The 24,751-nt window shown below is 39.6% G+C and overlaps 2 protein-coding genes across 2 annotated transcripts in view; one reads left to right on the top strand and one right to left on the bottom strand.

The window, feature by feature from the left end:
- The window catches only part of ccdc146 (coiled-coil domain containing 146), a 29,806-nt gene that overhangs the window by 2,209 nt on the left and 2,846 nt on the right, over positions 1-24,751 (top strand). The window contains exons 2-17 of the mRNA XM_026918922.3: positions 94-261; positions 7,857-7,939; positions 8,556-8,765; positions 9,870-9,927; positions 12,258-12,434; positions 12,523-12,596; positions 13,562-13,789; positions 15,155-15,341; positions 18,226-18,318; positions 18,487-18,657; positions 19,861-19,949; positions 21,012-21,176; positions 21,689-21,913; positions 22,351-22,579; positions 23,962-24,090; positions 24,183-24,320. Of these exons, the coding sequence (XP_026774723.2) occupies positions 97-261; positions 7,857-7,939; positions 8,556-8,765; positions 9,870-9,927; positions 12,258-12,434; positions 12,523-12,596; positions 13,562-13,789; positions 15,155-15,341; positions 18,226-18,318; positions 18,487-18,657; positions 19,861-19,949; positions 21,012-21,176; positions 21,689-21,913; positions 22,351-22,579; positions 23,962-24,090; positions 24,183-24,320 (2,421 nt within the window). The 5' untranslated portion in view covers positions 94-96. The remainder of the gene's footprint in view (positions 1-93; positions 262-7,856; positions 7,940-8,555; positions 8,766-9,869; positions 9,928-12,257; positions 12,435-12,522; positions 12,597-13,561; positions 13,790-15,154; positions 15,342-18,225; positions 18,319-18,486; positions 18,658-19,860; positions 19,950-21,011; positions 21,177-21,688; positions 21,914-22,350; positions 22,580-23,961; positions 24,091-24,182; positions 24,321-24,751) is intronic.
- Positions 3,700-6,109, bottom strand: fgl2a (fibrinogen-like 2a). Its single transcript, XM_026918924.3, has 2 exons — positions 5,522-6,109; positions 3,700-5,215 (listed from the first exon to the last, which is right to left on the bottom strand). Exons 1-2 carry the CDS (start codon positions 6,036-6,038, stop codon positions 4,509-4,511), a joined length of 1,224 nt encoding a protein of 407 aa, XP_026774725.1. The 5' UTR covers positions 6,039-6,109; the 3' UTR covers positions 3,700-4,508.

The raw sequence follows: 24,751 nt of genomic DNA, 5'->3' as shown, positions 1-24,751 counted from the left end.
AACATTAATAAAAAATAGCCATGGCAGTTGATATCAACAAAGTAATCGACATGTAATCAACATATTCACTTTCAGTTGTGTTTCTGCATGTAGATCATGAGTCAGTCAGAAGGGAGCAGCACTCCTCCACCCGGAGGTGATGAGAATCAGAGTCACAGCCAGCCAGAGGAGGCCATCAATGCATCAGCTCCCGAGACTGATTCACAGGAAGTACACACCGGCTCGCTTTCCACCAGTCTGGCCCTGCAGAGCCTGGACGAGGTAAAGACCTTCCCCAATCACAGCTTACACGTGAGCTCTGCTGTTGGAACTTACTGTTTATTTTACCACTTCTGCCAACTCTTTTGCTAGCAGTACAGTATTTATACACACTGCCGGTTAAAAAGTGAACATATACCTTTTCAAAATGTGTTCACTCACCATCACCTCTGGCTTGTTCATTAGAGATACATGTAACATTTAAATTTATTTAAAAATTTTTCAACATGTTAAATTTATGTCCAGATTTCTATAAAGCTGCTTTTTGATAATGTCTGTTGTTAAAAGTGCTACATAAATTAAATTAAATTGAATAGATTTGGACTGACGGTTCCTGAGAAAAGGATATCAGAAATCCACCTGATGTATGTCCATGCCTTTGCATATAAGCTCAGAATTTTCTTCTGTATATGCCTTTCAAGTTTCATGCATGTAACTGTTTTTCATCTTTTTCATGTGTTTCACCTTTTTCATGCATTTTTAAATTTTTTTCAGACATGTAACTTATCATGAGTTACAGTTGTTTGAGTAAATTAGGCTCTGCCTCTATAGAATTTGTGAATGTGAACACAGACCAAAAAGCTTAGGATCCTAGTTTGCAGAAGTAGGCTTTTCATCTTATGCAAATTAGCAAAAAGTGGTCAGAGATCATAGATCTTGAGGCTTTATTGTTTAGGAGAACCCAAGGAATCCTTGCAAAAAAGCACTTATGGTTTGTGAGATATGGGCCAAAATGTAAATTATACAACAGGTAGTTCCGGTGCACTAATTTGATTGGACAACTAGTGTTCCGAAAGTGCTGATACACTGTATGACCAAAAGTATGTGCACCCCTGACCATCACACCCATGCATATGTGATTCTTCTTCAAACTGTTTCCACAAAGTCTGAAGCACACAATTGTATAGAATGTCTCTGTGTGCTGTAGCTTTACAATTTCCCTTCACTGGAACTAAGAGGCTGAAACCTGTTCCAGCGTGACAATGCCCCTGTGCACAAAGCGAGCTCCATGAAGACATGGTGTGTGAAGGTTGGAGTGGAAGAACTCGAGTGTCCTGCACAGAGCCCTGACCTCAACCCCACTGAACACCTTTGGGATGAACTGGAACACGGACTGAACCCCAGACCTCCTCGACATCCCAACATCAGCGCCTGACCTCACTAATGCTCTTGTAGCTGAATGAACACAAATCCCCACAGCCACGCTCCAACATCTAGTGGAAAGCTTCCCAGAAGAGTGGAGCTCATTATAACAGCAAACACAGGGGGAATAAATCTGGAATGAGATGTTCAACAAGCACGTATGGGTGTGATGGTCAGGGGTGCACAAACTTTTGGCCTTATAGTGTAGATGGATGGATTGAGAAATAAAATCTTTGTGACTTCACAAATATCAGTCAATTTTAACACTTAAAGTGTACATGTAAAAATATTGTTACAAATCTGTAGTTTTTAAGTGTGTTTGATCCAAACAAAACACAAAGTTTAATCATGGGCTCCTGAATGGCACAACAGAAAAGCTCTATCATCAGGAGGTTAAAATCATGACATCAGGAAGGGAAATTATGTTAAAATGCTGTTTGTTAACTACAGTTCAGCATTTAACACTATAATTCCCTCCAAACTCACCACCAAGTTGGAGGACCTGTGACATAGCCTGTCCCTGTGTCAGTGGATCTCCAACATCCTGACAGACAGACCGCCAGCAGTACAGGTGGACAGACATGTCTCACCCTCCCTCGCCCTCAGCACTGGTGCCCCCAGGGTTGTGTCCTGAAGCCCTGCTGTACTCATTGTACACTTGCGACTGTGTGGCCACATCCACTACCATTGTCATGTTTGTTGACGACACTCTCGTGGTGTCAGGTGCTAGGTGCCAGGAGAACAACCTCCTCCTGAACGTCAGCAAGACAAAGGAGTTGATTGTGAGATTCAGCATGAGGCAGGAGAGGAGCTACCACCCTCTTAAGATCGATGGCGTCCCATTGGAGAGAGTGGACAGTTTCCGATACCTTGGTATTCACATCACGCAGGGCCTGTCAGGGTCCTCTCACATTCACACCTTGATGAAGAAGACCCATCAGGATCTTTGCCACCTTAGATGCTTTAAACTGCTTTAAAGGGACTTTAAACTGCCCTCTAAGGTGCTAAGGAACTTTTACACCTGCAACCTCGAGAGCATCCTGATGGGAAGCATCACAGCCTGGTTTGGGAACAGCACCAAGCAGAATAGCCGGGCTCTCTGGAAGGTGGTGCGATCAGCTGAGCGCAGAACAAAGACCAGGAAGATAGTTCAGGATCTCAGCTATCTGAACAATGGACTCTTCTCTCTGTTGTGATCAAGGAAGCGCTTCTGCTCCTTGAAGGCCAACACAGACAGAATGAGGAGGAGCTTCATTCCACAGGACATTCGGGCCCTCAACCAGGACAACACCTAGGACTAGAGCTTGGACTTGTTTGCACAACACCCCCTACTGTTAGCTGTGTATTGCACAAACAACTGCACTTATCTGCACTTTATTCAAAATACAGTTGTACTGTTTCTGCCACCGATCTTTGTATTCGTTATATCATATTTTTATATTTTTATTATATATTATATATATATATTTTTATATATATATTATATATTTTTATTAAATATATATTATATTTTTCCTTTCTTACGTGTATAGAAATAAATTCTGGTTTATGTAAATTCTATTTTTATGCCACGGACAGTTGAAAAAAAAGTGTTTCATTGCACGTAGCACTGTGTATGGTTGTGTATGTGACCAATAAAATTTGAATTTGAAATCCTGTGGCTGTGAGTCAAAGAGAGCTAAAATTGTTCTTCTGGTGGAAAGGATGGGATTACTCTCACCCCTATCAATCAGAGTGACACTAGCCACTAGTGGGTGTCTGGGAGCTCTTTCCTCCAAGTGTGTTCAGCTGCCCTGTGACAAAGCATGAGCAGCAGTTTGAAAAGATGTTGTGGCTGGTTTTACATTTATTGGAGGAAGCGAGTGCTAACCTTCCTCCCTGGTTGTTAGCTGTCGTGTAATACTGGCTAGTGGAATTCCAAACTGGCGAATGACCAAAATTGTGAAAATGGGTAAAAATCCCGAAAAGCTTTAAACGTAAAGATGTATTAAAGAGAAAGGCACAACACCATCAACAGAATAAACCATATTTCAAATAATATATTTATTAGGGATGCACTGATACCATTTTTCAGACTGAGTACAAGTACGAGTAAATGTTTTTTGGTACTCACTGATAGCGATGCTGGAAACGTCTCAGCTGCGTTTCCAAATAAGCTACCAGCAGGAGAAAGAGCAACAGCGCACTTTGATTTTAATCTGTTTTGGCAACTTCAGTATTCAGTTATCAATTATGAGGTGGATTTACATTTTACAATTAAAAAAAAAAGTGAAATGAGACAGCGTGAGAAGGTATAACCAGTGTGCATTTGTGTTTATTTTGTTTCCCCATGTTGGTGTAAAATGAGTGTCATTGCATACAAACACTACAAAGCTACAGTTGCACAATCATAACATCTTTTTTTCTTTTGGTTTCTTTGGAAAACAAAGTTTAATAAAAGCAATGATAAACTTTTATTGGAATTTGACTTGGCATATACATTAATAGTTATGATACCAAGTTAAAATATATACGAACTATACAGAAGTGCTCCAGTTCACATACAGTTTTTGTTCATATGAAAAATGTTAATTTGTCAATATCAAAAAACAGTTGTTTTTTTCCAAGGTCGATTCCACTTAAGCATACTTAATTACCACATACAGACTATGTGCAGAAGTTTGATATTTTATATACATTTTGCCCTACATGACTATTTTATGCTTAATGCATTAGTGTGTCAGTAGAAAAGAACAGAGGCACATTGTTATTGCTATTATTTAATGTTACATAGAATGTTTTGTTTATTGCAGTATGGCAGTGATATTATGTAATAGAATACATATCTAATAAAAAAAATCATCAAGGCTGTCTGGGGTTTTACCTACAGCGATACAAGAAATGTAGCAAGTTCCATTAGACCTAGATTTATTAAACTCCATTACAGAACAGATGGCAGTATTAGACAGAGGAAGGAGTACTTACATTAATTAGGATTTTTTAACATTTGCACACTCTTCAGTTCACTTCTCATTTTTTAAAAATTGATTGTCCTGAACAACTTGTATTTTAAACATGAGATGCTTCATTATCTGGCTGTCCTTTTCTGTAGCAATGCTCTTATTAATTTATGGGGCGTAGTTCTTTGGCCTAATCATCATCTTGACAGTTTTGAATGATTGCCTGTTGTTGGTCAGGTAGTGCTCCTTGGGCATATTGGGCCATGTGCTCCAGAAGATGCCATCTCGCTTCCCTAGGTACCTCTTGTGGTAGTATTTGCCATTGAGGTTAGCCGACAAACAGGCATTGAACCACCAGCCCGATCCGTAGTAAGCACCACAGTTTCCCGACGAGTAGATATCGTTGTCCCTGTCCCACGTAGTGAAAAACATCTGATCATGGTTGTAGTCCTTGTCGATATGCAGGGCATTACCAGCAGTCCCTGAGTATTTGCTTATGGACAGGCGGTATTTAAGGAATTCATTTGATACATAAAAAAGGTCGTATTTTGCATACTCATGCACGCCCTGGAAGTCCTCGAGCTCGATGCGCAGCACCATGTCTTTGGCCCTGGTGAGCAGGTGGATACGGTCATTTCCAAGCCAAAACTCCCCACGCAGGTCCCCAAAGCCATTCTTATACTCAGCCCACGTGCGGTTGAAATTCACACTGCCATTGATTCGGCGCTGCACAACAGTCCAACCGCCACCATTGGACTCCATGTCACAGAAAACCTCAAAGGTCCCATTTCTGGGATCAGGGGTAACCTTATAGACTCCATTCTTCATGTTCTTCATGACACTGTAGTCTGAGCAGTCTCTAGGTGCTATGATGTCTAAAACAAGATAAAGACGGGGAAGTCAGATTAGAAAATCAAATCATTAATCTTAGGCTTATGTATGGCCAATCTGTGGCCAGTAATTATTATTGCTCATCATTGTGTTGAGTTATTTTAGATTTTATTTTTGGTAATTTCTTATTTTATTTTAAAATAAGAAATTGCCAAAATTGAAATTTGAAAATTAAAAAATAATTTGCCTAGCCCAGTTGATGTTTTTGGAAGATATATTATCATTTTTTTATGTTTTGTTTTATTTTATGCCATTTGTGTTGTAGCTTAGTAAAATAGTTTGAGACTTACGTATTGGTGAATTTATCAAAGGGCACTCGGTCATGTTAGGGTGCCTGAGCATCTCAAATTTTCCTTGTAGGTCTTTGATATGTGTGTGAGCGTTCTTCAGGCTGTTGGACATCTTGGTCATCTTCACTTGCATCTCTTGGATGGCATTGCTTGAATTCTTATTTTTGGGTGCTGTTGCTCCACCGTCTCCTCTGTATTGTGTCTCTGTACTGTCCCTTTGAAGGCTGCAGCTTAGACAGGCACTCTTCAGTTGCCTCACTGTCTCCTTCATGCTCTGCAGCTCCGTCATGGCTTTCTTCAGTAGCTGGAACTGCTTGGGCAGCTGGATGGTTAGAGGAGGAATGGTGATCTGGTAGGGGCACTCCTCTTCATTTCCGCACTGGCCAGCAGGTTTCATCTTCACCTGGGAGCAGCTCTCAGGGGGCGATGTCTTCTCCACCCTGCCAGAAGAACCACTAAGCACAGCTTCAGAGCCCAGATGTGCAGCTATGAGCATGATATACACACACAGGCGCATGATATTTTGCAGCCAGAAAGTGTGAGCTGAGTAAGAGAGAGAATGGGAAAACTGGCTCTGCTTGTGTCAGCAGTGATATAAATACAAGAGCAGTGAGGAAGATAGGGGAATGGTGGGTGGGGCAGCACAATTGCATAAGAACTAGAAAAAGCTGAAATGGAAAAAAAAAGCCAGTCGGAAAACTCCTCCTTTTCCTCACTACACAGATACAGTACAGAGGACAAAATGCCACTATCTCTAGCTCACTTTCAAAGTACATTATAGCATTATATTTCCTTTGCCACCAGGTAGAGACTGAGTGTGCTGTTTACATGTGTATTTTAGTAAAAGCAGACTGTCACTGAGTTGATGCCACACAGGCTTTTTCTGTCCATCTTTTTTTGCCTTAAAAAAAAAAAATCCAAAAATCCATAATAAGCCATACTACATATCGGGTACGGCTCCATATACTGTACACACTTAAATTCTTCCAGTCTTTTTTTGTATTGTCAAAATATCATGTGGTGCAACCATCTGACTATTAGTGCCATACTGAAAACTTTTCTGAAATTGTTCTAAATATTTTTACACCTTGATTTAGCCAAATTTTGCGTAATTTCAAAAATGTTGTATTAATGACCAAAACTTCAAAACATTTGCATTTCTGCTTTTTTCGGCTGCTCCCTTTAGGGGTGGCCACAGCAGATCGCTGGTCCTCATGTGTGATTTGGCACAGGTTTTATGTCGGATGCCTTATAACGTTGTCCAAAGTTGTTCATTTTACAAAATGTCGTGTAACCCTGTGGAAAGAGAATTCAGGTTATAATGGAGTTCATAAAACTTATTATCAGCAAGACAGTTCACTTCACATGCTACATTCATGATGGAAAAAGTGCTACATTCACATCATTGTGTGTTTTATACAAATGTGTGTGTACACAGCATTACAAATGTTTTATGCTTGATTTTTATATTTTACAGTTTGCCCTCTCAGAGTCCTTACTTGGCAGTGATCATTTTATAGACCATAAAATAGATACTTGTTTAGCTATTATGAATCTTATGTTTATAATTGGTATTTGGATATTGAAAACCTGCAAGGATTATGATCTTACTCGTACCTTTTCATGCTACGCATCAGAGACGTTTTATATTTTGTGTCAGTACTGGAGCATGCATTCCAAACAGTCCACTATTCAGTCCATCTGTGTCTTACTTCAAAGCCAATTTCCCACACACGTCATAAGTCACTGTAATCCATAAAAGACTTAAATATGCTTCAGGAAATCTCTTTAAATTCTACAGAATTCCAAAATAACACAAAAACTTCCAGGCAAGCTTTATAACCAGCAGTTCCAACTGATATCTGTAGTGTGCCTGATTCTGTAGGTTTGAAGTAAATTAAGTAAATGTTTGTTAGACTTCACTCATTAAAAGCCCTAAACATGATAATAATAATAATCAGGCAGTAGACCCATCACTGTGGAATGTGATGCTTTTTAATGATACATCTGTATAATTCAGCAGGAATGTTGTAGTAGATGGACACACTGTAGGCAGCTTTTTGGGTTGACAGTTGCATCATATTCAGCTATTTTTTTTCTGTGGCGCTTCCTGTCAAGCTAAATTGCTTTAAAATAAATCCAGAGATGGAGTTTGCCTTTACTTTGCACCTTTTTCTAGTGTGAGCAATCAGATGTAAGCTCTCTTTGGGCTAGTCATGATCATCCTTTGAGATTTGGACTTGTTTAGCTTTCAGATAAACCACATTCACACTTATTTGTTTGTATTTATATGTATTTTGTAATGTTTAATTTTTTTTCTTCAAATCTTTCTTAGCTTTTCTTAGTGGACATGATCAGTGGAGATAAAATGGCCCGACTAAAGGCCAGCCTCAGTTTGCTGCATGACACATTAAGAAGGTAAGAGCTACATCAGCCAGTGTGTAACATCTTTGCCAGCAACTCACCCATTATACTAGCTATTATGTAAAACAGCCAGCATGTTCTGTTTATAATTTTTCTGTTTGCACATAGACTTAAAGCTAAAAACTCTAATGAAACCAAAAATGACTCTGATTCTTATACTGAAGTTCTTTTCTACACACGTAGGACTGATTCACTTTATAGTATACAGCTGTGAAAGAGTAATGACTCATAATGGCACTATCCGGTGTCACCCACATGAGGACGGGTTCCCTTTTGAGTCTGGTTCCTCTCAAGGTTTCTTTCTCATATCCTCTCAGGGAGTTCTTCCTTGTCACCATCACCTCTGGCTTACTCATTAGGGGTCTAAATCTACATCCATGTAATAGGCTGTTGTGTGGCTATTTCTATGAGTAAATACTGATAAAAGAAAAATGGACTTATAGGACCTACATTTCCAAGCAGTGGACCCAACTTACACTGTTCTTACAGAAGTACACTGTGCAACAGCTCTAATATGTGGCTACAGCCCATCCAGATAGCATCAGTAGACAAGTAACACTTCGGAAAATACACACCATATCAGTTGTTAATAGGCTTCCTTCCTCTATAGTGCTCAGGAGTCTGAGCAGAAACTGCTGCAGGAGGCGAAGTGTTTCCATGCAGAGCTGATGCGGCAGCAGCATGAGTTGGAGAAGGCAGAGCTATTTAAAGAAGGCCAGCACATGGATGGCAGCTGCATGAGACAACAGCTCTTACAGTTTCACAACAAGCTCCGAGAGGCTGAGGAGAGAGCGCACCAGATGCAGTACAAACTCGAGTGGTGGGGGCTTTCTTCTGAGTACCACTCGATTTGTCTTAATCCTTACATTCTGTTCTTTTCTTAGTATTGTATGGTAAATTCCCCCAGATTACAGAGCCTTGAATTAGTATTCACTAATGCAGTCCATTGGAAAAAATGGACTTAATTGGCATTATATATCATGAATCTACACAAAACAGCCTATAATATTGAAGTGGCAGGGAAAAAAAATATATAGTTTGTAAAATGATTTACAAATAAAAACATAAAAATTGTAAAAGTTGCTTAAGTATTCACATCCATTGCTGTAACACCCTAACTAAATTAGTTCTGGTGCAACCAGTCACCACTTAGGTGCAATTAAAGTATCAGGTGATTTTAGTTTAAATACGCTTTTTCCTGTACCTGAACAAACATCATGAAGACCAGTAGCTATAAAAACAAGTCAAGGGACAAAGTGTCAGTCAGGGTTTGATTAAAAAAAGATCCCAAAAAACTTTAAACATCCCATGGAGCAACATTAAATCCATTAGTAAAAATAAAAAATGGAAAGAATATGAGATGATCACTTGTTGAAATTAGACTGAGAATTAACCAGCTCTGTACATGATGCTACCACCAACATGCTTCACTGTGCACAAGTGAACTCCATTAATTAATGATCAGAGATTTGATGGTAACTGGTTGTGACAGTATAATGGGGGGGGGAATACTTGTGCAATCACAGCTTTTTTATTTGTAAATAATTTTGCAAACTATATTGATTTTTTTCTGCCACTTCAGTATTATGTGATTCTGTGTAGATTCATGACTTAGTAATGATAATAATAATAATAATAATAATAATAATCCGAATTAAGTCCATTTCGGTTCCAGGTTGTAACATGACAAAATGTGGAAAAGTTCAACAGGGGTAAATAATTCAAGATACAGTATATAATTTAATTTTATAGCATTAAAATTGTAAAACTCTGTGTGTGTGTGTGTGTGTGTGTGTGTGTGTGCAAGATATAGTCAAGCTCACCATATATTCCATTATACTTTTCTATCACTGTTCTGTTTTCTACACTAGTCTGTTATAGTCCACAAGGGAAAAAATGTTCTGGCATTATTCTTTCTTTTCAGTCTCCAGGAGGAAAAGATCTGTCTCACGAAAGAGTACGAAAGGCAACCAAAGTCTGCTGTAAGTATACCACAGACCTACTGAAAAATTACTGCAGCAAGATGGTTTAGAAGCTCTGTATCAAAACACATTACACTTTTTGAGTGGTACACCTGTTATCTGAAGTAGTATTGTGAGACTGTTGTGAGACTTCACACAGCCATGACAAGTTCACAAGCGCAGCAAATTAGGTTTCAAAATAAACATACCTCAGTTCACTGATATGTGACAAAAACTAACATAAGATATTTAAAACAATGAATTATGATACTGTATTCAAATGACAATTACACATGGCCTTAGCTTCTATACTGACATCTGCAGTGGAATGTGTGATGTGCCTCCTCCAACAAATTCTTCATCCAGCATTTGAACACAGAACCTAGTGTAAAGTGGTTGAAGCTTTAGTTGAAGACATTTTGATAAGGATGTGCGCCAATAAGTTGCTCCTGCTAAGCTCCTGTGTCAATTAGAAGGTGTCTAAATATCAGATTATCACTCTCAAGAAAAGGGAAAAAGGTAGAGTGAGACTCATTGTGTTGGAGTGAGTAGATGTAGATCTAAGTAGATCATGGGCTACATGATGTGTGGAAGCTCTGCAGTAGAAACACAGACCTTTCCTTTTGTGTTTAATGCTCTGCTGGAGTAAGTTCAACTTGCTCAATCTGCATGGGCTCTGAGTTGCTGATTACTCTGAGCTTCCTGCAACTTATCTTCTTTGGTTGTGGAGCAGAACATCCAAGCAAATTGAGAGATCAACGAGCGTGTTGAAAGAGGCTTGATCGTTATAGCATAATGTGAAGTATTGCTAACTGTTGTTTATCCACGTATGGTGAAGTTTTCTTTTAGATGGGTGATTTGGATAGGATAAAAGTGGTTTATTCAAAACAGGCAAGCAATCCAAAGTGCAAATCCAAAATTGTAGTCAGGTAACATGCAAAGATCAGTCAATTGGCAAACAGGGTTAAACAAGGCCAACAGGGTTGTCAACAAAGAAACTACAGTCGAAGCCAGAAACAAGAATGAAAAACAAAGGGCTTAGTGATATCACTAGAACAGTGGTTGGAGTGAGACTTCAGAAAGAGTGAATGAAGTCTGGTGAACTACAAAACTGACTTGGTTTGTAGTTTGAAAGGCAGATGGGAAATGGAGTTGGAATCAAGTGTGTGGTGGATACTGGGGAATGGAGTTCAAGGCAGGCGCCGATGGCGATGTGACAACTGATGACCGATGTGGTATGTGTCAGTCTGCAGTGTGCTGTATACTCCCTACTGTGCTGCATGCCATCATCAGGCATCTGAATACATCACTGGGAAGGACTCATTAGTGCAAGAGTCTGAAGTGTGTGAGAGAATGAAGAGCACGTCAGCGTGAGAAACAGTCACTGAGACACTTAAAACAATTAAACATAGCAGTTTCACTGTGGGATGTGCTCGGTGTCTATGATTACCTGGGCACAGTGTAGATACCATTTTTTTCCGTTTTCATGTCAAACAATTTTCTTTCACTTCACGTATTACACACCTAATTAATCTTTTCTGTAAGTTATCCCCAATTTTTTAGCCTTTACAGGTGCTGTTACGCTGCTAAAATATTTTAAATATTCAAAATAACTTCCACTTCTGCCTCTGAGAAATTTCTCTTTTTTCACCGTTTTCTCCTAATTTCATGCTTTCAGCAATCTGTGAACTTTACCATTTTTGGAGTTTTGTGGTTGTCACTAAATGCAAATGAGGTGTGGCATGCACACAGTTCTCACTTTATAGGTAATTGTCATTCAACAATATACAGACTGAATTACAAAATAAATCAGCATTATCCTACCACGTGAAAAAAAAAATCATATTTAGCATCTCTTTATTATGAGAAAACATCTTGTTGCAATGAGAAAACATCTTGCTTTAACAAGAAAAGCATCTCATTATAACGAGAAAACATCTGGTTAATATGAGAAAAGCATCACATTATTGTGGGAAAATGACAAATGGCACAGTTGACAGAATTAATTACAGGCTTATCTTAAACCACAGTGGAATTTTAATGTCACTGAGTATTGAAGGCAGTACTGTCATTAGTCTACACACATTATAAAGCATTGTCAAATCTCAGCATTTATAGATATAGATAAATATAGATTATAGATTATTATAGTAATCAGTATTCACTGAAGTGGAAGTGGGCCTCAGCATGGCTGCTCATATTGGCCTCAGAGAAACAAGATCATTTGTAACCTATATATTGATTTTCAGGTTCACGTAAGTGCAAGGTGTAAGTAGGGGCTCAGTGTGATTAGGATTATTTGGCAGACTGTACAAAACTCTGTGTGTGTGTGTGTGTGTGTGTGTTTCCAGGAGCAGGAGAATAGGTCCATGGCTCTGAAGGAGAGCTGTGAGAAGATGAAGAAGGAGATCACCCAGAGGCATCAGGAGATCAGGACATTAACGGAGGGCATCAAGGCGTGTGATACACAGCTGCAGGAGGAGCAACAGGAGCTAGAGGACAAAAATGAAATGATCAAAAGCAAAGAGGTGAGTTACATTTGCCAATGAGTGACTAACTGTCATCCTCTCAGTCACAGTGAGTGACCTTTGATGGCTTCTTTGTATTTGTCACCAGGCTGAACTAGCTCAGCTGATCTCCATTCCTGGTCAACTGGGGAAAGAAATTGAGAGGATCAATTGCAAAATGAAGTAAGTGCCATAATCGCTGTTGTAATGGAGCTCACATAGTTACCCTCAGGTCAATAACATGTAACATTTCTGTGATATCAATTATAAATGAAGTGTTTAATGATTCACATTGCTTTACTGTTCTCAAGATTTACAGTATTGCTATAATATTCCTACATTTGGGAGGCAATCATGAATTCAATTTATAGGTAAAATCTGGAACCATGCCCCCATGATACCCACATCTTTTTTGATTGCTAATTAAAACATTTACAAATGGATTTCCTTATAGACTGCACAGAGATGTGTCCCCAGTCCTCAAAACTAACACTCATCACTCAAAGCTAAATATCTAAAGCTTAACCTAAAGATATCTATTTGCACAAAACTGAATCACATGTGGACCGCATCTTGGAAAACAAGCTGATGCAATATGATACATGTTGCCTGCTTTAAATATATCTTTCATACATGTGAATAATATTGTCTTGGAGGGAGAATTGTTTTTTAATATTCATAACACCGAAGTTGTTGTGTATATTATTGTAAAACCTTTTAGTAAAAGGTAGAAGGGATGGATTTATAATCGCACTATCCGTTGCACCCAGATGAGAATGGGTTTCCTTTGAAGTCTGGTTCCTCTCAAGGTTTCTTCTTCATGTCGTCTCAGGGAGTTTCTCCTCACCACCGTCACCTCTGACTCGCTCATTAGGGTTAAATTCACATATTTACTATTTATTTTTTGAATCCATTTATTTCTGTAAAGCTGCTTTGTGACAATGTCGCTATACAAATAAAATCGAATTGAATTAAAACTATTGAATTGGTGCATAACACAATCTCCATATCTCAAAGCAGCTGGTGATGGAAAAACCTTCAAAGAGTGCTTACATAATGTGCTGGGTAGACTGTAACTAGTGTGTGTGTGTGTGTGTGTGTGTGTGTGTGTGTGTGTGTGTGTGTGTGCATGTTTCTGTATGAACCAGGAATGTACAGAAGCAGAAGGCTGCACTTGAGAGGCAGCTGCTGGAGCTGGCGGAGAGGGTGAAGCAGACACAGGTGGGCTGCAGGCAGCTGGATGAAGAGTGCAAGAGCGTGATGAAGGAGCTGAAGGGCTGCAGGGCTCAGCTGGAGGTGGCTCAGAGAGAGAGAAGCATGCTACTCAAAGAAAAGGAGATGACCAAGGAGGAGGAGGCTGTCCTCCTTGAGCAAAGGTGGAAATCATCTAACATCATTAACAGTGGATGTTTTTTGAATGTTTCATTTAGGTCGAAATGTCCAAAAGAAAAATGGACCAAGCCCAAATGCACTCCTGACAGCTGCTGTGCCACCATTCACTGGTTTACTTTTGCTTCAGTGAACTGTTTGGGGAAAAGCTTAATATTCTGCCATTTTGGGCGTGGCCCCCCTTTTTTTTTTTTTTTGCCCAGGAGTGTAATGATTGCATTTAGGTTATAATCATTGCATAATCACTTAACAAAAAATAAATTAAATCTGCACAGTATGGCAACACAAAAAATGTGTTAGTCAACTGGAGTAGTAGCAGTTTGGAGTTCTACCATGCAGTCAGGAACGGACCATGCAGTCAGGAACGGACCATGCAGTCAGGAACGGACCATGGGATGAAGGGATGAAGTCCCTTAAAGAAGTGACAAAACATCTTCAAGGTTATGACATGAGTCTCATAATATTGAATTATGAAATTGAATTTAAAATGGCCTGGAGAACTGGATGATAAACAGAGGTGGGAATTGCACAAAGACTGTTCAATTCATTTTTTTGACATTAGTGCACCAGGGTCCCCGGTTCGATTCTGAACTCGCTTTACTGTATACTTACAGTTTCTTGCCTGTTCTCCTCATGTGCCCATGAGTTTCCTCCAGGTTCTCTGGTTTCTTCCCACTGTCCAAAAACATGCAGGTGGGCAGATTGGCTATGCTAAATCTCCCCTAGGTATAAATGAGTGTGTGAATGTGTGTCCTGCAATGGACTGGCATCCAATCTGGTGTGAATTCTCCTACTTCGCAGCCAGTGTTCCCAGGATAGGCTCCGGATCCACCGCGACCCTGACTAGGATAGTGGTTACTGAATGAATGAATGATTGATATTGCTACAGCATTAGTTACACCACATTAGATACAGTATGTATCCAATATATATATGCAGGATTCCCTGCAATGGACTAGTGTCCCATCCAGGGTGTGTTCCCACCTCACAGTCAGCGTTCCCGGGATAGGCTCCGGATCCACCGTGACCCTGATCAGGGTAAAGCAATTACTGAAAGTGTCACTCACTAGTGAGAGAGATATAGTGAGGAATAATGAGGTATGGTAGTTTGGCGCTGGGGATTGGGGATTGGATTGGTGTTGGATTACTGTTATCAATCCTTATGATAAAAATAAAAGTTTATTCAAGTGAATAAATTAAAAATTAAATGTTGACATATTTGTTGATTAAAGCTACATAATGGACATTTTACAGTCTGTTAATATTTAATCATATACACCATAAAAAAAAATAGCCACAAAAAAAAACAAAGTTTATACTGACTATGTTGTAATCATTTCTCTCACACTCAGGGGTCTGCTGGAAATCAACCTGAACCACATCATGGAGGAGAGAAAGACCCTTCATGACAGCCTTGTTAAGAAGGTGCAAGAGAAGGACCGGCTGCAGCGCAGGTTAAAAAACATGCTACTGCAGCACACTTTGTCTAAAGATGCCCTGCTCCACATTCAGGAGCTCTACAACAAGACGAAGAACCAGGTCAGTCTGCACTGCTTCTTCTACACCCGTGAGTGCTTTGAGTGTGGAGATAAACGTGGCTGTTTATCAAACAACCAACAACTACCCTAACGACAAAATCTACACTGGGCTTTTCTGCATTGGGAAAGATTCACCGACTGTCAGAAACAGTGTCACGTGTACTTAAGTAAAGTTTGTTATGAAATTTGGAAACCAAAGCATTATTAAATGATTAAATGACTGCCCATGACAATCGCAGGCATACACCGTTAACTCAGTACTGTAAATGCTGCCAAGTATTATAGCTATGATCTCTTTTATGGGTATATGAAAAACATCAGCTCAGAAAAGATCACAAAAGTTCAAGTAATTAAAGGGAAGTGAGAGAGGGATGTGCGTGAGAGGCATACATGGACAATTATAGAACAGGAAGTTTAATTCTGTGAAATTAGTGTTTTCATAGCAATCTATGCAGTCACGTACCATTTGGCAGTAACAAACTGCTTGTTTCACTGTAGTATACATCAAGGATTTTAGAGTTAAAAATTTAATTCACAATATTTGGTTACTCAAGTTCTTGAGGAGATATTTGGGGAATGTTGTGTGAGTTCAGACAGATGCGATTTCGATTAGGTGGGTGCTTAACTTGACTTCTGAGTGATGCCTTCAGATTATTTAAATTACCTGAGTGTTGGTCATGCTTTCAAAGTTGGCATTTTTTCCTGAGCAGCGCTCTCGGGGCAGGAGGTTTTCCACTGAATCCAAACCACCCATTTAAAAAAGCCAGATAAACTGGGAGTTAAAAACTGTGAACCAGAGAGCATTTTACAGGTGAAATACGCTGTCATTTTCAATAGATGAAAGCATAAAAGCAAAAGAAAAAAAAAAGAGAGACTTAGAGTAGTACACTAAATAAAAATTCAAAATAAGACTTCTACTGTATTTTACCACAGTACATAGTCAATAATGCTATGCCTACAGCAACCCCTAATCAATATTTTGGCTCTTTTAGCTTTTTAAATAGAAAAAACTGCAGTTTTCAGTTTTGTATTCCTATCATTATGGACTGACACACACAAACACACACACACACATATGCACACACATTGTGCCCTGCACTTTATTTATTCTTTGTTCTTATTAAAGATAAAATATTTTAGTCATTTGGAATTTGGATGAACCAGAATATTTAAATATCTCAGTTCCAGTTCGGTTCAGTTCAGCAGTGCTTTATTGGCGTGAATGTTATAATTCACATTTTTGCCAAAGCAAATAGTGCAGATTAAACAAAATGTATACAAATAACACACATATATATACATTTAAACATTACAAACATAATAAACAACAACAACAAAACACCCTGATAGGTAAGTATCATTCAGCATGTGTGTATTCAGGGTGTGTGTGTTCAGGGTGTGTGTGTTCAGGGTGTGTGTGTATTCAGGGTGTGTGTGTATTCAGGGTCTGTGTATTCAGGGTGTGTGTGTATTCAGGGTGTGTGTATTCAGGGTGTGTATATTCAGGGTGTGTGTGTATTCAGGGTGTGTGTGTTCAGGGTGTGTGTGTTCAGGGTGTGTGTATTCAGGGTGTGTGTGTTCAGGGTGTGTGTGTATTCAGGGTGTGTGTGTTCAGGGTGTGTGTATTCAGGGTGTGTGTGTATTCAGGGTGTGTGTGTTCAGGGTGTGTGTGTATTCAGGGTGTGTGTATTCAGGGTGTGTATATTCAGGGTGTGTGTGTATTCAGGGTGTGTGTATTCAGGGTGTGTATATTCAGGGTGTGTGTGTATTCAGGGTGTGTGTATTCAGGGTGTGTGTGTTCAGGGTGTGTGTATTCAGGGTGTGTGTGTATTCAGGGTGTGTGTATTCAGGGTGTGTATATTCAGGGTGTGTGTGTATTCAGGGTGTGTGTATTCAGGGTGTGTGTGTTCAGGGTGTGTGTATTCAGGGTGTGTGTGTATTCAGGGTGTGTGTGTATTCAGGGTGTGTGTATTCAGGGTGTGTATATTCAGGGTGTGTGTGTATTCAGGGTGTGTGTATTCAGGGTGTGTATATTCAGGGTGTGTGTGTATTCAGGGTGTGTGTATTCAGGGTGTGTATATTCAGGGTGTGTGTGTATTCAGGGTGTGTATATTCAGGGTGTGTGTGTATTCAGGGTGTGTGTATTCAGGGTGTGTATATTCAGGGTGTGTGTATTCAGGGTGTGTGTATTAAGGGTGTGTGTGTATTCAGGGTGTGTGTATTCAGGGTGTGTGTATTAAGGGTGTGTGTGTATTCAGGGTGTGTGTGTTCAGGGTGTGTGTATTAAGGGTGTGTGTGTTCAGGGTGTGTGTATTCAGGGTGTGTGCAGGACACTCAGTGTCTCGCTGTCCCTCAGGCTCTCACATTCTGACACATACTTTGCATTCTTCATTTTTCTTCTCCTGTTCAATTGCAAAAATTTGGTATTTTGTGTGTGATGTTTTCGGTGAAGGTGTTTCTCTGGTGTTGATATTTCATAGTTGATATCTCACTGTACAGATTTTGAATGTTAAGCAAAATAGCAATATGCCAGTGTTGTACCAGCAAATGATGCTTTCGTTGATGCAAAACTGAGCACATGGTGTTGTGCTGGTTGGTTAACTTGTCTAGAATGAATGACACTTACATCTAATACAAATAGAAACATCTATAGTCTTAGAAAAAAGTTAAAATTTAGACCCTTAACTCTACAAAGTAGAACGATTGAGAACCAAGGTCCATTTTCCTCTCATGATGTATGTAATTATAGTTTCATATGGTCCAAATAACTATATCTTTTAAATAGCACACTGTTTTATTAACACACTGTGAAAACTGTGAAAGTAGCGTTGGTGCTTCCCTAGTTTCTAAATATGTCACTGATAAGCATAATTGTTTTCTTCCAGAGGGATATAATGCCTAAGGATGATGACTTGCTACAGAAAATCCATGATCTGCAAACAGAAGTAGACAACCTGAAACTGAAAGTTGTCCATCAGGTAATCTTTCGGCACACAGGATCTTATAGTGTACAAAAGTTTAAATGTATATATGTGTAATATATATATATATATATATATATATATATATATATATATATATATATATATATATATATATATATGTGTGTGTGTGTGTATCCATTTCTGCTTGAATTGTCTGAGCAGCAGTCGGTCTCGGGTGTTGAGGCCCAGGTGGTTGAGCAGTGTATAGAGCAGAAACAGGCTCTGATAAGGGAGTGCAACCGCCACCATGAGGAGTTGCACCACCTTCATGCCCTGACCCGCATTAAAGCAGACGAGAGAGATCAGAAGAGCCGAGAGCTGCTCAAAGCTCAGGTACAGTGCCTCTTTATGCTTCTAACAGGATATACAGGATGGAAACATCTCTTAGAACAATAAGCAATCAAAAAGAGGCATATATTTTGTGATGTACTTAAGCCTCAGTGAATTTGGATGATTTCACACTTCAAGGGTTTTAAATGATTTGCTTTTTTTTTTAACATGAGATATTTATATATTTATATATATTTATATAATTTCTATTGAATTTTTGGAGCATTATATTGTTAGTGATACCAGTGGTGATGCCCAGGATCTCAGCAAACATAAAGCATGATAAGCTACACTATGAACAAAGAATATGAACACCAGACCACTGAACATCCCATTCCAAAACCATTGCCATTAATATGGAGTTGTTCCCCCTGTGTTTGCTGTTATAATGAGCTCCACTCTTCTGGGAAGCTTTCCACTAGATGTTGGAGCGTGGCTGTGGGGATTTGTGTTCATTCAGCTACAAGAGCATTAGTGAGGTCAGGCGCTGATGTTGGGATGTCGAGGAGGTCTGGGGTTCAGTCGGTGTTCCAGTTCATCCCAAAGGTGTTCAGTGGGGTTGAGGTCAGGGCTCTGTGCAGGACACTCGAGTTCTTCCACTCCAACCTTCACACACCATGTCTTCATGGAGCTCGCTTTGTGCACAGCGGCATTGTCATGCTGGAACAGGTTTCTGCTATATTCACTTACAATATAGCAGCTATAAAACAGTTCCCTCACAAGCCTCTCTATATTTCTTTCTTACAGTTAATAAGACAAAATAACTGCAACATGTCATGTTATCAAGAAACCAAAAAGCACAAACTCTTCTGTCCTGAAAACTTTCCTGTGACCAAGTCAAACAAGTTCTGTTGCTATAGAAGTGATAATGTATTAGAATGCACACATTAATATCAATACTATCGGTTGAATTACGGTCTACATGCTACTTACATGCTATTGTCAACATGGCACTGTTATAGAAATTAATCAACACCTACTGATCAATCAGGTTTGATAATTCAACAATTGGTATAAGGTAATTCAGTACTGATCACCCTGCAGGAGCCCCGAGGCAGCAGCAGTGCTGCTTTACAGCAATAATTGCTTTGATTTTCTTTACATTTTATAATATGATTTATTATCTTGCCACTGAAAAATAAGCTGTTCGACTCCTCTTCAGGTGTCATAATATATCACAAGTGCTAACTGAAGACATCTTTACAGATGAGATGCAACCAGATCAAACAGGACATCCGAGGAAAACAGCTACAGATTCTGGAGCACAAGAAACAATACCAGGAGATTCAGTCAAGGTGAATAACTCCTTCTGTGATGGCGAGAAAAGGAAAGCATATAACTTTTCTGCTATGCATATAAAAAGGAAGACTTGTGATGGAAAAACATATATGTGATTATCAATTTCATACTACACATTACCTCATATTAGAGAAAGCAGTTGCATCCTGGCCAGTAGTTTTATTGTTGGAATTTTGTTATATATGATATACTTTTTATTAATCATACAAATTATACCCAAATTATTAATGTATAGTACTACAGAACTTTTGTATATGCAATGAATCATATGAGCTTTAACATATTTAAATATGTTTGTTTTTCTAAATTACAAAGTTTTTATTTAGTGCACTTTCATCTGCAAAACACTGCTTTCAAAATTATTTACACCTGCCTAATTAATATCTGATGAAGCCTTCCCTAGAGAAAATAACAAACAAAACTGATGTTTAGAGGGATCTTAGGACTCGTGATGTTTAGAGGGAACTGCTTCTCCATGCAGAGCTCCTTCTTATGTATGCAAAGGTGGGCTCATCTCTTCTCTTCAAATCAGGCCACAGGTTTTTAATAGGTTCAGATTAAACAGCTTGCTCTTATAGCGGTGACATCTAATAGTTCTTTAGTGCCCCAAGAATAAAGAATGAAACTGATCTTAAATAAACTAAACTTAACTAAACAACAAAGCCAAATAAGGCCAGACTTCCTGTTTCAAAAGGAAATACAGCAACATATGGAATCAAATCATAGGTTTGTGCGGAGTTTCATGTTATCCACTGCTTTCATGAGATTTGTCACCAGCTGTCCTAAAACATGCCAGTGCATTGATGACACTAAATTGCCCCTATGTGTATGTATTTGTGTATGTGTTTGAGTGTGATGGACTGGTGTTCCATCTGGGGTGTATCCATGCCTTTGATTTTTGTTGGAGGAAAGGTAAGTAGTTCCAGTAGAGTTTAAATCATGGTGTGTAAGGTGTATTGTATGCAGTCATTTTTGTCCATTCTTTTGAACAGTACCAGAATCTGGCAGTTATTTTATAAGTGCTAATGGTGATTGTAATTTGCCTTTGTTGTGATCAGACTCTGTGTTTTCGCGAAGCTGTATGATACCACCAAGGGAGAGCGAAACAAATGTGTAAACCTACTACAGACTGCAACCCAGCGCACGACCAAGATGAGGGAGAAGTTCAAAATTCTGAAGAATGAGATTGAGATTCTCCACAGTGAAACCATCAGAAAAGACAGGTCTGGAGACAAAAGCAGCATTTTAAACAACTGATCCATAGTGATTTGGGGCTAAGGTGGTGTGGCAAATTTTAAATACAATTGGTTAATTGTGTGTACTTTTTACAAGCATGTTGTGTTTTTAATGTTGTAAAAAAGAATCTATTCTATCATTGGACATCTAGCACAATGTTGTTGAGAGTGCTTATATATTATTAAATGTTGAATGTACTTTAATAATTCTCAAGAGGAAATATAGGAGGTTTTTTATTGCAGATCCTAGATAGGAAGGAAGAGGGGACAGAGACTGGAGAAGTTGTAGATTAAAGGTCTTTGTTCAAAGGCACAACAGTGTTAGTCTGGAATCACCACAGAACCTTATCACTTGCTGTGCTGCCACTGCCCTAACCAGTGGCTGGGAAATGCACGGGTCAACTGCATGGAAAGCAGCTTTACTATCCACTTTAACTTAACATTGTCAATGCTTTCACCATTATAGGTCAATGCAACCAACACTGCTGTGTCTATTATAGGCTGCTGCAGAAGTCTCGACTGAAGCATGTACACAGCCACACAATTAGGGATAGCTTGAGGAATGACGTAGCCAAGGTGACCTGGATGCTTCAAGAGATGCAGCGCAAGAGTGAAGAACAGAGACTCAAGATTATTAAACTCGGACAAGTGATCAGTGCCCAGGAACAAGACCTGCTGCACATGCGCAAGAGCCACGATGCTTCTGTCCAGAGCCGCAATGAACGGTGGGCCAGTCCACAGAACAGCACTAACAATAAAATATTAACCATTATATTCTGTTACTTTTTCCAACATGAAACTTCATAAAAAAATTTGTTTTGTAAAAATGAAACAAAAAGTTGAGTCTTGTGAGTTCTAGTCTAGTGGTACCCGACCTGATCTCTAGAATCCGTCACATCGTGATATCCACTTCTTTCAAAAATATGGTAGTGAATTGCAGCGAGAATGAGCACAAACAATGGCACACCTACATGGGGCTTTCTCTCTGCCCCATGGTGCAACATGCTTACTGTCAGCTGTACAGTGCTGGCTGCTTACTGTTTAGCCAATCATTCTGAACTGACAACTGATCCGGACAATTGTCACGGGCCAGTGGATGTTCTGATACCTTCTTCTGCTTACTTGTCTCTTGAGTTTCTACATACATGTGTGTGGTTGATAGGGGTGTGCACCTCCTGGAGAGAGAGGAGGAGATGTGTGTCCTCTATGCAAAGGTAAATGTGCAGGAGAGTCTGATCTGTGAGGGGACTCTACAGATACAGGCTCTGGAAGAGGAGATCTGCTCTCTTAAGATGCTAATTAATGAGGAGAGGAGACAAATCAACCTGAGTAAAAAACAGTTGCCCTGCAAGAAACCCCTGGAGGATGAGTGTGCCTTACTGCAGATACAGGTACTCAAAATGCTTAATGTTTTTCTCTTATGTGAATGTCTTGAGATAAGTGCTAAACTAAGCTGATTTGTTACAACTCAAGCAGTCAAATTCAAAACATTTGTCAGTAAACAAAAATTTTTGAGCTTTTCAGTATTGACATGTTTATGTTGTCATGTTGTCAATTCCGGTTCTCAGTACGTAACGAAACAAGCCAGACGCATGTGGCTGCTACACACTGGACATGTCCATGTATGCAAGTGATGGGGAGGGTGGCATAGTTCCCCATGTGATCAGGCAGCAGGCTGGGAAAAAGCAATTTCACCATGTTTCCAGAGTTCATGAAGTCTTGGAGAGGTTTGCCATCCAGGATCAGATAGCACCTGGGCATGTCTGTGGAGGAGGAGTGATGGGAGCTGCAGTGTTAGTAGGGTGGGACTGGGTGTGCCTGCATGGGATCGTCACAGGGATTTCTTTGGGCAGAAGGTTGGCAGGCTGGCTTCACCCTTGTACTGTTGGTTGGGGCCTCAGTTGTTTCAGTGGTTTAAATCAAGTCCTTAATGGAACGGGTTTCTTAAAGCTACCTTTCGTAGTTCTTTAGGTAGGGTCTGAACAAATCTGTGTATTGTGACCTGCTCTACAGCCTGCTCCTTTGTTATCTGGTTGGGTTGTATGTATAGCTTTGTGTCTCAGAGGAGCTGTGCCATCAGCTCTCTTCAGGTCTGTCCAGGGTGGGCCTAGATTTGGTATTTAGCGGCCGTGGCAGTTCAGACTCCTTCAGGGATCTCCCACTTTTAACTTCTTGTAGTCACTGGTGCTCTCCACACTGAGAGAGAAGTAGCCCAGCTGGGATTCCTCCGTTAGCTAAGGGGATATGATTTGGCAAGGCTCTCTCTTATACCAGAGCACTCTCTCAGCAATTGTCTGGAATGTGTATAGGTAGGCCTTATTGTTGTCATCAGTCATTAATTTAGTCAGGAGACACTAGGTGCTTTGCCTAGGGTCAGGAGGGGGTTGGGAAACAGCTGCATCTCTCCTAGCCCAAAATGCCAGGTCCTTCACGATCTCCCTCAGGCTCCTTGCCAGCTCCTGGGTCACCTCCACTTACATTGATTAAAAAGAGAATTATTATTGATTTAAAAGAGGAAAGTGCAATTTCTGAAGAGAAGAGGGAACACTGTTCCTTGCCTTCTTAATAATTGGACTCTCATTGGTCGCTCTGCTTACAAATTAACAAATTAACATAGCTAAACCCATATAGCATGGTGAGAATTGTCATAATTAATTCTAATTTTAAGTCTAATTTTCTCACTATTTGCTGTACCAATTGATAAACATTAAATAGATCAGCACTTTAAGTTCATGAACCTCTTATGGTGTGTGTGTGTGTGTGCTCCTGCTAGCTAGCTGAGTGTAAGGAACACAATTTATCCCTGGAGAAGACTCTTGAGGACCAAGTTACAGAGAGGCCATTGCGTAAACTGAGTGGTGAAGATCCATCTCCTCCTGAGCTCATCAAGAAGATAGAACAGGTGTGATACAGTTAAACTTAACTGATTTGCTCTAACCTATTATTTATGTAGCCAGTTAATTGTGAATGTGCAACTGACTGTGGTGTGTGTAGCTGGAGGTGCAGCTGGCAGTGAGAGAGGCTCAGCTGCTGGAGAAAGAGTTGATCTATGAGCAGGTGACCCGACTGTCTCAGCACATTCGTACAAAGGCAGATAACGGTAAAGAGGACACACTCAGACTGGCCAAGAAGGTAAGCACAGACACAGACACACGGAATTACCAAAATTCATGGTAATAAAAATAGAAGCAACATCACTGTCTTATTGTTATTATTGTGAATATTTGAAAACCCTGAAAAACAGACTGACTGAAGAAAGAAAAAAAAATTTAAGATTATTCATTTGAGCAAAAATAAGGTCCTTTATTATTATTATTATTATTTAAAATGTAAGCAATATAAAATAAAATACATTTAATCTACGTAGCACAGTTCGATTTAAAACTGAATGAGAATCATTTTTTGGCACTGTGCTGTGCTCAGAAACACACGGAGCAGCACAAAAAGACGCTCAGCATCGTTCCTCGTACAGCCGAAAACCAAGTGTGCCAAAAGCCAAAGGCACTAAATATCAGTGCATCCATACCATTAACCCTGTTCTAATTATTATTTTAGTATTTTTA

Source organism: Pangasianodon hypophthalmus, chromosome 9 (assembly GCF_027358585.1).
Source record: "Pangasianodon hypophthalmus isolate fPanHyp1 chromosome 9, fPanHyp1.pri, whole genome shotgun sequence".
In the NCBI taxonomy this organism is placed as follows: domain Eukaryota; kingdom Metazoa; phylum Chordata; class Actinopteri; order Siluriformes; family Pangasiidae; genus Pangasianodon; species Pangasianodon hypophthalmus.
This window is presented reverse-complemented; position numbering and strand designations above follow the sequence as displayed.

Excerpts from the sequence above, each read along its gene's own strand:
- fgl2a (XM_026918924.3), bottom strand. The coding sequence starts at position 6,038 with ATGCGCCTGTGTGTGTATATCATGCTCATAGCTGCACATCTGGGCTCT. Across the intron at positions 5,216-5,521 it reads TTTGATAAATTCACCAATAC|ACATCATAGCACCTAGAGAC; the intron begins GTAAGTCTCAAA and ends ATCTTGTTTTAG.